Source organism: Coregonus lavaretus (assembly GCF_964263955.1).
Source record: "Coregonus lavaretus genome assembly, chromosome: 10".
Lineage (NCBI taxonomy): Eukaryota > Metazoa > Chordata > Actinopteri > Salmoniformes > Salmonidae > Coregonus > Coregonus lavaretus.
In genome coordinates, this window is record NC_139997.1 from 18,798,432 (window position 1) to 18,813,834 (window position 15,403).

Here is a 15,403-nt window from a genome sequence, read left to right on the forward strand (position 1 = left end):
GTTCTTTAAAATTAATTTCCTCTCAATCTTAAATAAACATGCCCCATTCAAAAAATACAGAACTAAGAACAGATATAGCCCCTGGTTCTCCTCAGACTTGACTGCCCTTGACCAGCACAAAAACATCCTGTGGCGTACTGCATTAGCATCAAATAGCCCCCGCGATATGCAACTTTTCAGGGAAGTTAGGAACCAATATACACAAGCAGTCAGGAAAGCAAAGGCTAACTTTTTCAAACAGAAATTTGCATCCTGTAGCACTAACTCCAAAAAGTTTTGGGACACTGTAAAGTCCATGGAGAATAAGAGCACCTCCTCCCAGCTGCCCACTGCACTGAGGCTAGGAAACACTATCACCACCGATAAATCTACAATAATCGAGAATTTCAACAAGCATTTTGCTACGGCTGGCCATGCTGTCCACCTGGCTACCACTACCCCGGCCACCAACTCTGCACCCTCCGCTGCAACTTGCCCATGCCCCCCCCCCGCTTCTCCTTCACACAGATTCAGACAGCTGATGTTCTGAAAGAGCTGCAAAATCTGGACCCCTACAAATCAGCTGGGCTAGACAATCTGGACCCTTTCTTTCTAAAACTAGCCGCCGAAATTGTCGCAACCCCTATTACTAGCCTGTTCAACCTCTCTTTCGTAACGTCTGAGATCCCCAGAGATTGGAAAGCTGCCGCGGTCATCCCCCTCTTCAAAGGGGGTGACACTCTAGATCCAAACTGTTACAGACCTATATCCATCCTGCCCTGCCTTTTGAAAGTATTTGAAAGCGAAGTTAACAAACAGATCACCGACCATTTCGAATCCCACCGTACCTTCTCCGCTATGCAATCCGGTTTCCGAGCTGGTCATGGGTGCACTTCAGCCACGCTCAAGGTCCTAAACGATATTATAACCGCGATCGATAATAGAAAGTACTGTGCAGCCGTCTTCATCGACCTGGCCAAGGCTTTCGACTCTGTCAACCACCGCATTCTTATTGGCAGACTAAATAGCCTTGGTTTCTCAAATGACTGCCTCGCCTGGTTCACCAACTACTTCTCAGATAGAGTTCAATGTGTCAAATCGGAGGGCCTGTTGTCTGGACCTATGGCAGTTTCTATGGGGGTGTCACAGGGTTCAATTCTTGGGCCAACTCTTTTCTCCGTGTATATCAATGATGTCGCTCTTGCTGCTGGTGACTCTCAGATCCACCTCTACCATTTTGTATACAGTGGGGAGAACAAGTATTTGATACACTGCCGATTTTGCAGGTTTTCCTACTTACAAAGCATGTAGAGGGCTGTAATTTTTATCATAGGTACACTTCAACTGTGAGAGACAGAATCTAAAACAAAAATCCAGAAAATCACATTGTATGATTTTTAAGTAATTAATTTGCATTTTATTGCATGACATAAGTATTTGATACATCAGAAAAGCAGAACTTAATATTTGGTACAGAAACCTTTGTTTGCAATTAGAGAGATCATACGTTTCCTGTAGTTCTTGACCAGGTTTGCACACACTGCAGCAGGGATTTTGGCCCACTCCTCCATACAGACCTTCTCCAGATCCTTCAGGTTTCGGGGCTGTCGCTGGGCAATACAGACTTTCAGCTGCCTCCAAAGATTTTCTATTGGGTTCAGGTCTGGAGACTGGCTAGGCCACTCCAGGACCTTGAGATGCTTCTTACGGAGCCACTCCTTAGTTGCCCTGGCTGTGTGTTTCGGGTCGTTGTCATGCTGGAAGACCCAGCAACGACCCTTCTTCAATGCTCTTACTGAGGGAAGGAGGTTGTTGGCCAAGATCTCGCGATACATGGCCCCATCCATCCTCCCCTAAATACGGTGCAGTCGTCCTGTCCCCTTTGCAGAAAAGCATCCCCAAATAATTATGTTTCCACCTCCATTCTTCACGGTTGGGATGGTGTTCTTGGGGTTGTACTCATCCTTCTTCTTCCTCCAAACACGGCGAGTGGAGTTTAGACCAAAAAGCTCTATTTTTGTCTCATCAGACCACATGACCTTCTCCCATTCCTCCTCTGGATCATCCAGATGGTCATTGGCAAACTTCAGACGGGCCTGGACATGCGCTGGCTTGAGCAGGGGGACCTTGCGTGCGCTGCAGGATTTTAATCCATGACGGCGTAGTGTGTTACTAATGATTTTCTTTGAGACTGTGGTCCCAGCTCTCTTCAGGTCATTGACCAGGTCCTGCCGTGTAGTTCTGGGCTGATCCCTCACCTTCCTCATGATCATTGATGCCCCACGAGGTGAGATCTTGCATGTAGTTCCAGACCGAGGGTGATTGACCGTCATCTTGAACTTCTTCCATTTTATTATAATTGCGCCAACAGTTGTTGCCTTCTCACCAAGCTGCTTGCCTATTGTCCTTTAGCCCATCCCAGCCTTGTGCAGGTCTACAATTTTATCCCTGATGTCCTTACACAGCTCTCTGGTCTTGGCCATTGTGGAGAGGTTGGAGTCTGTTTGATTGAGTGTGTGGACAGGTGTCTTTTATACAGGTAACGAGTTCAAACAGGTGCAGTTAACACAGGTAATGAGTGGAGAACAGGAGGGCTTCTTAAAGAAAAACTAACAGGTCTGTGAGAGCCGGAATTCTTACTGGTTGGTAGGTGATCAAATACTTATGTCATGCAATAAAATGCAAATTAATTATTTAAAAATCATACAATGTGATTTTCTTGATTTTTGTTTTAGATTCCGTCTCTCACAGTTGAAGTGTACCTATGATAAAAATTACAGACCACTACATGCTTTGTAAGTAGGAAAACCTGCAAAATCGGCAGTGTATCAAATACTTGTTCTCCCCACTGTACATCTGGCCCTTCATTGGACACTGTGTTAACAAACCTCCAAACGAGCTTCAATGCCATACAACACTCCTTCAGTAGCCTCCAACTGCTCTTAAACACTAGTAAAACTAAATGCATGCTCTTCAATCGAACACTGCTGGCACCCGCCCACCCGACTAGAATCACTACTCTCGACGGGTCTGACCTAGAGTATGTGGACAACTACAAATACCTAGGTGTCTGATTAGACTGTAAACTCTCCTTCCAGACTCACATTAAGAATCTCCATTTCAAAGTTAAATCTAGAATCGGCTTCCTATCTCGCAAACAAAGCCTCCTTCACTCATGCTGCCAAACATGCCCTCGTAAAACTGACTATCCTACCGATCCTTGACTTTGGCTATGTCATTTACAAAATAGCCTCCAACACTCTACTCAGCAAATTGGATGTAGTCTATCACAGTGCCATCCGTTTTGTCTCCAAAGCCCCATACACTACCCACCACTGTGACCTGTACGCTCTTGTTGGCTGGTCCTCACTACATGTTCGTCGTCAAACCCACTGGCTCCAGGCCATCTATAAATCACTGCTAGGCAAATCCCCGCCTTATCTTAGCTCATTGGTCAATAATAGCAGCACCCACCCGTAGTCTGCGCTCCAGCAGGTATATCTCACTGGTCATCCCCAAAGCCAACAACTCCTTTGGCCGCCATTCCTTCCAGTTCTCTGCTGCCAATGACTGGAACGAATTGCAAAAATCTCTGAAGCTGGAGACTCTTATCTCCCTGACTAACTTTAAGCATCAGTTGTCAGAGCACCTTACCGATCACTGCACCTGTACACAGCCCATCTGAAATTAGCCCACCCAACTACCTCATCCCTATATTGTTATTTATTTTGCTCTTTTGCACCCCAGTATCTCTATTTGCACATAATCTCTTGCACATCTAGCATTCTAGTGTTAATACTAATTGTAATTATTTTGCACTATAGCCTATTTATTGCCTTACCTCCATAACTTGCTACATTTGCACACACTGTATATATATTTTCTGTTGTATTTTTTGACTTTATGTTTTGTTTTACCCCATATGTAACTCTGTGTTGTTGTTTTTATCACACTGCTTTGCTTTATCTTGGCCAGGTCGCAGTTGTAAATGAGAACTTGTTGTCAACTGGCTTACCTGGTTAAATAAAGGTGAAATAAAAAAATCAAATAAAAAATACCATATTTACAATGTGCAGGGATAGTAGAGTGGTAGGGGTAGATACAGTGCCTTCAGAAAGTGCATTTTTTCACATTTTGTTGTGTTACAAAGTGGGATTAAAATTGACTTAATTGTCATTTTTGGTCAAAAATCCACATAAAATGCTTGAATGTAAAAAAAAAAATCTAACATTTGTAAAACATTTATGAAAAATAAAAACCCTAATATGTCTTAGTATTCAACCCCCTGAGTCAATACACGTCAGAATCACCTTTGGCAGCGATTACAGCTGTGAGACTTTTCTGTACTTGAGTATATTCTTAGTAGGGGCGGCAGGTAGCTTAGTGGTTAAGAGCGTAGTGCCAGTAACCGAAAGGTCGCTGGTTCTAATTCCCGAGCTGACTAGGTGAAAAATCTGTCGATGTGCCCTTGAGCAAGGCACTTAACCCTAATTGCTCCTGTAAGTTGCTCTGGATAAGAGCGTCTGCTAAATGACTAAAATGTAAGTCTCTAAGAGCTTTCCACACCTGGCATGTGCAACATTTGCCCATTATTATTTTCAAGCTCTGTCAAATTGGTTGTTGATCATTGCTAGACAACCATTTTCAGGTCTTGCCATAAGATTTTCCATCAGATTTAAATCAAAACTAACTCTGCCACTCAGGAAATCCAGTGTAGATTTGTGTGTTTTAGGTTATTGTCCTGCTGAAAGGTGAATTCATCTCCCAGTGTCTGGTGGAAAGCAGACTGAACCAGTTTTTCCCAGAGGACCTTGCCTGAGGTTAGCTCCATTCTGTTCATTTTGTATCCTGAAAAACTCCTCAGTCCTTAACGATTACAAGCATACAATATGGAGAGGGGTACTCAGTAATGTGTTCGTGTTGGATTTGCCCCAAAACATAACACTTTGTATTCAGGACAAAAAGTTAATTGCTTTGCCACATTTTTTGCAGTATTACTTTAGTACCTTGTTGCAAACAGAATGCATATTTTGGAACATTTCTATTCTGTACAGGCTTCCTTATTTTCACTCTGTCAATTAAGTTAGTATTGTGGAGTAACTACAATGTTGTTGATCCATCCTCAGTTTAGCCATTCAACTCTGTAACTGTTTTAAATTCACCATTGGCCTCATGGTGAAATGCCTGAGCGGTTTCCTTCCTCTCTTTATAGTGACTGGGTGTATCGATACACTATCCAAAGTGTAATTAATAACTTCCCCATGCTCAAAGGGATATTCAATGTCTGCTTTTTTTTACCCATCTACCAATAGGTGCCCTTCTTTGCAAGGAATTGGAAAACCTCCCTGGTCTTTGTGGTTGAATCTGTGTTTGAAATTCACTGCTCGACTGAGGGACCTTACAGATAATTGTATGTGTGGGGTACAGAGATGGGATAGTCATTCAAAATTCTTGTAAAACACTATTATTGCACACAGAGTGAGTCCATGCAACTTATTATTTTAGTCATTTAGCAGACGCTCTTATCCAGAGCGACTTACAGTTAGTGAGTGCATACATGTTTTCATACTGGCCCCCCGTGGGAATCAAACCCACAACCCTGGCATTGCAAGCGCCATGCTCTACCAATTGAGCTACACGGGACCAGTACAATGTGACTTGATAAGCACTGGGATTTTTGCCCATTCTTCAAGGAAAAACTGCTCCAGCTCCTTCAAGTTGGATGGGTTCTGCTGGTGTACAGCAATCTTTAAGTCATACCACAGATTCTCAATTGGATTGAGGTCTGGGCTTTGACTAGGACATTCCAAGACATTTATATGTTTCCCCATAAACCACTCCAGTGTTGTTTTAGCAGTATGCTTAGGGTCATTGTCCTTCTGGAAGGTGAACCTCCGTCCCAGTCTCAAATCTCTGGAAGACTGAACAGGTTTCCCTCAAGAATTTCCCTGTATTTAGCGCCATCCATCATTCCTTCTGACCAGTTTCCCAGTCCCTGCCGATGAAAAACATACCCACAGCATGATGCTGCCACCACCACACTTCACTGTGGGGATGGTGTTCTGGGGGTGATGAGAAGGGTTGGGTTTGCGCCAGACATAGCGTTTTCCTTGATGGCCAAAAAGCTCAATTTTTGTCTCATCTGACCAGAGTACCTTCTTCCATATGTTTGGGGAGTCTCCCACATGCCTTTTGGTGAACACCAAACGTGTTCGCTTATTTTTTTCTTTAAGCAATGGCTTTTTTCTGGCCACTCTTCAGTAAAGCCCAGCTCTGTGGAGTGTACGGCTTAAAGTGGTCCTATGGACAGATACTCCAATCTCCGCTGTGGAGCTTTGCAGCTCCTTCAGGGTTATCTTTCGTCTCTTTGTTGTCTCTCTGATTAATGCCCTCATTGCCTGGTCCGTGAGTTTTGGTGGGCGGCCCTCTATTGGCAGGTTTGTTGTGGTGCCATATTATTTTTATTTTTTAATAATGGATTTAATGGTGCTCCGTGGGATGTTCAAAGTTTCTGATATTTTTTTATAACCCAACCCTGATCTGTACTTCTCCACAACTTTGTCCCTGACCTGTTTGGAGAGCTCCTTGGTCTTCATGGTGCCGCTTGCTTGGTGGTGCCCCTTGCTTAGTGGTGTTGCAGACTCTGGGGCCTTTCAGAACAGGTGTATATATACTGAGATCATGTGACTCTGAAATAAAGTCCCCCTGTGTGCAATCTAACTAATTATGTGACTTCTGAAGGTAATTGGTTGCGCCAGATCTTATTTAGGGGCTTCATAGCAAAGGGGGTGAATACATATGCACACACCACTTTTCCGTTATTTATTATTTAGAATTTTTTGAAACAAGTTTTTTATTTTTTATTTTTCACTTCACCAATTTTGACTATTTTGTGTATGTCCATTACATGAAATCTAAATAAAAATCAATTTAAATTACAGGTTGTAATGCAACAAAATAGGAAAAACGCCAAGGGGGATGAATACTTTTGCAAGGCACTGTAGATGCAACGGAAAGCCAATGGATTCCATTGAGCCCATTTCAGCCATTACCGGAGTGTGTTTGAGAGGTCATTACAAACGTTTCCGCTGTTGTTACGTTAACGGTAAAAAAAATAAAAAAAATGGCACAAGCAAGAGTGGGAAAGAGTAAAATGAAAGCAATCAATCCAGTGAGATTTAAGTGACAAGTGGATTTTGTACCCCTCAAACACAATAAATAGGTGGGCGGGGCATACGCATTGCTACACACATGCATACACACACACAGTATTGGTATGGTATTGCTGATGTTGTTGTTTTGGCACTCACCTGCGTATGCTATGTTCTTAGGGTTGCCGTACGGTGTCCCGGGCTGGACAGGACTGTACACAGGATTCATGTTGGAAGACAGTCTACCCTTACTGCAGGAAGAACAGACAGAGAGAGAGACCGAGAGAGACAGAGCGTGAGAGAGACATATAAACATATAGTGAGAGGAAAGGCATGGCATTCAATAGTTATTAATTGAGAATATGCATAAGCTCAGAGGTCTCCATCTTGGAAGTGTTCCATAGCCAGCTTGAAGACATTTGACGTCTGCAAAACTGTACTCCATAAATAATACCGTAAAACTCACAATATTGTAGCAGGTATAATCTTGTAACTTGTTTTTTCGATGTTCATGAGAAGGCAGCAATTTATTTCCGCGGGTTAACAGTAAAATCAGGTAGAAAATATGAAAGCACAGGTGCCCAAATGCTGGCTCATTGTTTAAATCACATAATTATGTCACACCATGTGGACATTGACTTTGGGGACAACATGTAATCAATCACAACTATTTGGAAACATCATGAATAGACTTGGGGACTACTGTTTCTTGAAAAAGACTGTGTCATAAGCAGTGGCGGCTCCTGAAAAAATTCTCAGGGGGGGCAATTTTTCTGATGATTTAGGTGACCTACACACATTTTCAAAAAGATATGTCCAGCAACAACATGAAGACAGGGGCAGCATATAAGTCAATGCCAGAAGCATTTATTGACTGATCTCAAAAGTGTTGGCTTACAAAAGCAAAATAAGTTATCACAGTAAAAATAATCAAGGGTGTTCTTTCACATTCCTCAACACTGCATAAACAATATGCATTTCCATAAACAAATGAAATATCAGCTGAAAATACAGCATCTTGGTATTTGTTCAGATTGCAGGATCAACAAGAGCTTTTACCACATTTTTTGCCTCATGGTTGAATTGGAAATATGTGCACCTGAGCATAATTCACAACAAGCAAGCAGGAGCTTTTGATAAAGGCTACTGAAAACATTAATGCAAGTTATTGGTAATAAGAAATTTTTATAGACTTCCATATTCTGCCCTCTTGTATATATTTGTGAAAATGAACAGTGATAGACATTTTGCCTGAAAACAGAATTTGAAAATAATTTCTAGAAAAGGTAAACACAGCTATCTGTATGGCTTTGTAAAAATGAACAACCATATTCTGGCCAATTGTATAGATTTGTAAATATGAACAACCATATTCTGGCCAATTGTATAGATTTGTAAAAATGAACATGAACAGATATTTTTTTTTTTTTTACTTTTTTTAAAATGAAAAATAACTATTTTAAACAACATCAACTGTGAACTGATTTGGGCATGTGTGTGTTAAAGAGACAGACAGGGAGGGACAAAGAGAGAGAGAGGCTACGTTCCTGGCCCATTGAATTTCGCAGGAATGTCTTAACTCGTGTCAAAGTTGAGAAACATCTCTCAGCTTCAGCTGTTGTCATTGGAGTAGTTATGAGGATGTTCAACAGAGTCACAGTCTCAGAGAACGTCTCCTGGAGGTTGTAGCTCATGAGAACCTGGTACAGTGCCAGTGCACCACAGTTTGACTTTCTCGTCGTCGGCAAAAATACCGTTCAGTCTCTCCAAAAGCACACTGGCGATTGAGACTGAGGTTGATTCCGAGATGGGAAGGAACTCAAAAAAGCGCTCCTGCACTTTGTGGTTGCTATCTATGTACCTCAGCACCAGCACCAGCTGTGTCTGTGTAGAAACGTCCGTGGTCTCGTCAGCTTGGATAGCTACGAAGTTCGCCCGACTTCACCTCCTCCACAATATGTTCCCTCATGACCGCTAGCATACCCCCCAGTAGCTCGTTTTGAATGGTCTTTGATGTGAACTTCTTTCAAAGAGACAATCGAGTTGCACTGAACGTTAGCCATCTTGATAGTAGTACGTGAATTGATTGACGCTGCTACCCGCTCTTTTCTTAGTTACGTTCATGGTTATGTTACGTATGACGAAAGCGCGTAAGTGCAAGCCCTCAGAAACCCATAGAGATTGTATTGAAAGCTCTGATATTTGAAAAAAAATGTTTTTACATGAGAGTCTATGAGAGACTTCTGGGGCGATTTTCAACCTGACTGAAATCGCCCCAAAAGGGGGGGGGGGGGGGGCATTTGAAGCACGACTTTAGCCTGATTGGACATTTAGTGGCAGATCAGACGTCTAGATTAGAACACTGATAACTACTGTTGCCGTGATATAATTGATTAGAAAAAAATCCCTTCCTTTTCCCGTTTGGCAGTGCGTCGCCCATATCGCCCTAATGAACACACCGCCCCTGGTCATAAGTACAAGAGTAGGTGAACGGAATTGTATTCATGTTTTCATTAATTAAGTTCAAAGTTCCACAACCTTACCTGGGACAGTCAAACCATTGGACAATTACCACATTAAAAAAACATATTTTTTTAAGAAAACAAATACACTGCATGAATTTACTGATGATCCAAGTAAAAAAAAAAAAGAAAAAGAAGCTTTTAGTAATATGTCACAATTTCAAACAATTTAAATTAAGTTATATTTGTGTTTGCCATTATGGACAAAAAAAAAGGGTGTCACGTCAACTACCGATTTTTCTGATTGCTAGAGATAGTGGACACTTTTGCACACATTTCTCTAATGATGAAAACAATTTGTTAATATTCTGGGAACAAAAAACTTAAGTGATTCATTACATTTACATTTTAGTAATTTAGCAGACGCATTCATCTTAAGATAGCTAGGTGGGACAACCACATATCTCAGTCATAGTAAGTCGATTTATCCTCAATAAAAGTAGCTATAAGCAACAAAGTCAGTGCTAGTGGGGCGGGGGATCATGTGCAATTGTGGTGCACGGGTCAGCTGATTGTTCACCCGCACCCACTCGCAATTGCAAATAACCCATCTGCAACCGCCCGACTACATGTGATAAAGTGAAAATCTGAGGGCCGCACCCAACCCTAACCTGCAAATATATAAAATGTGCCATAGACTGCAGAATTATTTTTTGACTAGGGGTGCAGGATTTTGTTTTGCCTGATTTAGATATGTTTCTGATTATAATTTCCAACATTTTGGTAGACTATTTGGTAATCAACTTGTCTATAATTAGATACATGCAGCTTCTCTTCTGTCATTATATGTAGCCCTAGAAGACTAAATAAACTCTTGCTCAACAGAATAATGTAATAGATCGATAGAATGAATGCTTCAATCAAGTTGACATCGGTAAAGTTCTCTGTCATCTTTCACAGAGCAAAGATATTTAGGGACTGGGGAGAAAATACAATAAAGCAAAAAAATAAAAAAAATATGGGAACAAGGGTTGCATTAATTAGGCACAATATTATTTTATGATGCATTTGGCAATGTTCAATTCATTCGCACAAAACGTATAAACAAAAGCATTCACTGTGAAAGTTGATACATGTATGCCCTTTATATAGGTGGTCCTCTGTAGCTCAATTGGTAGAGCATGGCGCTTGTAACGCCAGGGTAGTGAGTTCGATCACCGGGACCACCCATACGTAAAAATGTATGCACACATGACTGTAAGTCGTTTTGGATAAAAGCGTCTGCTAATTGGCATATTATATTATAGGCTATGTGCAGCACTTCTTTCAATTTATCAAATCAGTTAGATTTCTTGCTCAAACCGTGAGCAACACCTGTAAAACGCAGACATTTCTCTCAATACACAGGGATGTTGATTCGCACGGGGCTAGTATTATCAGAGGACTTTGGAATTTCCAAAAAACTGAAGGTTATTCTGTTTAGTCAATGTCCAGATTTCAGTTTCCATTTAACTCATCTAAACAGTAGGCTACACAGTTCCCTTGACATGCCATAGGCCTATTTGAAGTCCCGTCTTGGGACTGTCTAATTTGTATAGCGCCTCACAATCATCTATCATCCACTTTTACCACTTCACCAAATATTTTCCTTTATTTTCAACTCTCCTTTCGCAGATTTTGTCTTATTGAATTAAACTTCGACAATGTCCTTTTTGCCTCCGTGGATTGATGTTCACTTTTCTGCCCATTCCCAAAAGCATTATTTGGCGATTGGCTGTGTAGGCAATTTGGCACGCGTACAGTTCAGGCCTAAAGTTTAGGCTTATAAACTAATACCAGATAGCCTAATATAATGAAAGAAAAACCTTAATGTAGACACATTTATGGATTTTGTAAGGTATCGTTTCTCTTTATTCAACCTGCCCCCCACTCAACCGTCCTTCAGCAACACAATATTTAATGACCCCATCCCGTCAGCCCGCGGATATAACCGCGGGGACTGTGGGTTATGAGTCAACCCGCGCATCACTAATGTGCGAGTGTTCGTTCAAGAAAGGGAATTTTCATGAACTAACAAGTGCGGGGGGGGGCTGCTGTGGGATTATTTGAGATACTCTTTGAAGGGTAGGGTTTCAGATGTTTTCGGAAGATGGGCAGGGACTCTGCTGTCCTAGTTTCAAGCTTCAAGGGGAAGCTGTTTCCACTATTGGGGTGCCAGGACAGAGAAGAGCTTTGACTGGGCTGAGAGGGAGCAGCCCCTCCCATAGGGGTGGGAGGGCCAAGAGACCAGAGGTGGCAGAACAGAGCAGTTCCTCTTGCTGATTCGTAGGCAAGTACCATGGACTTATAGTGGATGTGAGCTTCGACTGGAAGCCAGTGGAGTGTGGGGAGGAGCGGGGTGACATGGGAGAACATGGGAAGGCTGAACACCAGGTGGGCTGCGGCGTTCAGGATAAGTTGCAGGGGTTTGATGGCACAATCAGGGAGCCAAAAGCGAGTTGCAGTAGTCCAGACTGGAGATGACAAGTGCCTGGATTAGGACCTGCGCCACTTCCTGTATGAGCTAAGGTCTTACTCTACAGATGTTGTAGAGCATGAACCTGCAGGAGCGAGTCACTGATCTGATGTTTGCAGAGAACGACAGGCTGTTGTCCAGGGTCACGCCAAGGTTCTTTGCACTCTGGGAGGGGAATACCGTGGAGTTGTCAACCGTGATGGAGAGTATTCCCTGATGCCAATTCAATTAATAGTTGTGCAAAAAGGTGTAAAGATATGCAATCCAGATACAAATGCAAGAAAGTGATCAGAAGTTTGTCAAAATGTATTAATGCATTTGATTATTGTTGTTCTGCTCTTGATACTTTTGACCTCAGTTCCAAAAAATGCTTATATGCAATTGAGAAAACTGTAATAGCCAAGAAACAGCTGCAGAGACGGAGAGCTAGCGCTTAAAGAAAAGAAGAGCAAAAGGAATGGACAGATAAGAGAGGAGTGAAGAGATGGATGGGTTGTGTGTGTGTGTGTGCGCACTGGGGAGTATAAGTGATAAACAAATCAATAAGATAAATGATGTATAGAAAAAAAGAGAGTCAAATACAAAAAGATGACTGACAAATAGAATAAAAAGACATGGAGGAAGAGGTGACAGACAGATGAGATAATGGGATGTTGGAATAGACAGATTAGATGGGATGATGGATGGATGCATGGACGAGGTTAAAGAGTGAATATTTACAACTGGTTAGGGGAAAGTCCAGCACAGCAGATAGAAAGGTGATAAACCAGACATATACAGTCAGGTCCAAAATTATTGGCACCCTTGATAAAGATGAGCAAATAAGACTGTATAAAATAAAATGCCACAAATACTGACTGTATGCTCAAAAAAATTGGGAAATTATATTTTGTACTAAATACAATTGTTCAAAATTATTGCCACCACTGTTTACAAAACCTTTCAATACCTCACCTTGTGAGGATAACGACACGGAGTCTTTTTCTAAAATGTTTTATGAGATTGGAGAACACTTTGGGAGGGATGTTGGACAATTCCTCCATACAGAATCTTTCCAGATCATTGATATCCTTCCTCTGCGCTAATGGACTGCCCTCTTCAATTCAAACCACAGGTTTTCAATAGTGTTCAAGTCCGGAGACTGAGATGGCCATTGCAAAATGTAGATTTTTTGGTCAATTAACAATTTCTTTGTGGACTGTGATGTGTGCTTGGTGTTATTGTCTCGCTAGAAGATCCACTTGTGGCCAAGTTTCAGCCTCCTGGCAGATACAAGGTGTCACGCCCTGGCCTATATAACTCTAGCTAGTTTGGTCAGGGTGTGAATATCTATGTTTGTATTTCTATGTTTGGCCGGGTGTGGTTCCCAATCAGAGGCAGCTGTCGCTCGTTGTCTCTGATTGGGGATCATACTTAGGCAGCCAGTTTTCCTGCCTGTGTTGTGGGTTTTTGTTTGTGTTCGGTTAGTGTGGCTTGTTAGTGTTAGCCTTCCGACGTCACATTTCGTTGTTTTGTATGTTTATTAAGTTCAATAAACATGGAGGCATTTCACGCTGCGTTTTGGTCCGTCCCGTTCATCAACGAGCGTGACACAAGGTTTTTGGCTAAAATGTCCTGGTATTGGGTAAAGTCCATGATGCTGTTGACCTTAACAAGGGCCCCAGGACCAGTGGAAGCAAAATAGCCCCAGAACATCAAAGATCCACCACCAAATTTTACAGTAGGTATGGTGTCCTTTTCTGCATATGACTCTCTTTCTTTCGACCAAAAACCCACAAATAATGTGCATGGCCAAATAGCTCTATTTTCATGTCATCTGACCAAAGAACCGATTCCAATCCAAGTGCCAATGCGTTTAGCAAACTCCAGGCATTTACATTTGTTGGATGACATGAAAATAGAGCTCTTTAGCCACGCACACAAGAGGTGAATATGGCGTTGAAAGAAAGATACATGCAACATACAATATAGCTCAGTATTTGTATAATTTATTATTTACACAGTCTTATTTGCTCGTCTTTATCAAGGGTGCCAATCATTTTGGACCTGACTGTATACTATATTGGCCATATACTGCACATATGGGCTACACAATACATTGACCATATACAGTTGAAGTCAGAAGTTTACTTACACTTAGGTTGGAGTCATTAAAACTTGTTTTTCAACCACTCCACACATTTCTTGTTAACAATCTATAGTTTTGGCAAGTCGGTTAGGACATCTACTTTGTGCATATGTAACCGGTGTGAAATGGCTAGCTAGTTAGCGGTGCGCACTAGTAGCTTTTCAATCGGTGACGTCACTCGCTCTGAGACCTTGAAGTAGTGGTTTCCCTTGCTCTACAAGGGCCGCGGCATTTGTGGAGCGACGGGTAACGGTGCTTCGAGGGTGACTGTTGTCGATGTGTGCAGAGGGTCCCTGGTTCAAGCCCAGGTAGGGGCGAGGAGAGGGACGGAAGCAACACTGTTACATTGATGCTGTTGACCCGGATCACTGGTTGCTGCGGAAAAGGAGGAGGTCAATAGGGGGGGTGAGTGTAACCGGTGTGAAATGGCTACCTAGTTAGCGGTGCGCACTAGTAGCGTTTCAATCGGTGACGTCACTCGCTCTGAGACCTTGAAGTAGTTGTTTCCCTTGCTCTGCAAGGGCCGCGGCTTTTGTGGAGCGACGGGTAACGGTGCTTCGAGGGTGACTGTTGTCGATGTGTGCAGAGGGTCCCTGGTTCAAGCCCAGGTAGGGGCGCGGTGAGGGACGGAAGCAACACTGTTACACATGACACAAGTAATTTTTCCAACAACTGTTTACAGACAGATTATTTCACTTATAATTCACTGTATCACACTTCCAGTGGGTCAGAAGTTCACATACACTAAGTTGACTTTGCCTTTAAACAGCTTGGAAAATTCCAGAAAATGATGTCATGGCTTTAGAAGCTTCTGATAGGCTAATTGACATCATTTGAGTCAATTGGAGGTGTACCTGTGGATGTATTTCAAGGCCTACCTTCAAACGCAGTGCCTCTTTGCTTGACATCGTGGGAAAATCAAAAGAAATCAGCAAAGACCTCAGAAAAAGAATTGTAGACCTCCACAAGTCTGGTTCATCCTTGGGAGCAATTTCCAAACGCCTGAAGGTACCACGTACATCTGTACAAACAATAGAACACAAGTATAAACACCATGGTACCACGCAGCCGTCATACTGCTCAGGAAGGAGACGCATTCTGTCTCCTAGAGATGTACGTAATTTGGTGCGAAAAGTGCAAATCAATCCCAGAACAACAGCAAAGGACC

General features: G+C 42.3%; 1 protein-coding gene across 2 annotated transcripts in view; it reads right to left on the reverse strand.

Moving 5' to 3' along the window:
* LOC311135989 (protein FAM168A-like) overlaps nt 1-15,403 on the reverse strand; it is a 64,399-nt gene that overhangs the window by 34,132 nt on the left and 14,864 nt on the right. For both annotated transcript variants that reach the window (XM_084170035.1, XM_084170034.1), the window contains exon 2: nt 7,290-7,381. In XM_084170035.1, coding sequence (XP_084026161.1) covers nt 7,290-7,359 — 70 coding nt within the window. In that variant the 5' untranslated portion in view covers nt 7,360-7,381. The remainder of the gene's footprint in view (nt 1-7,289; nt 7,382-15,403) is intronic.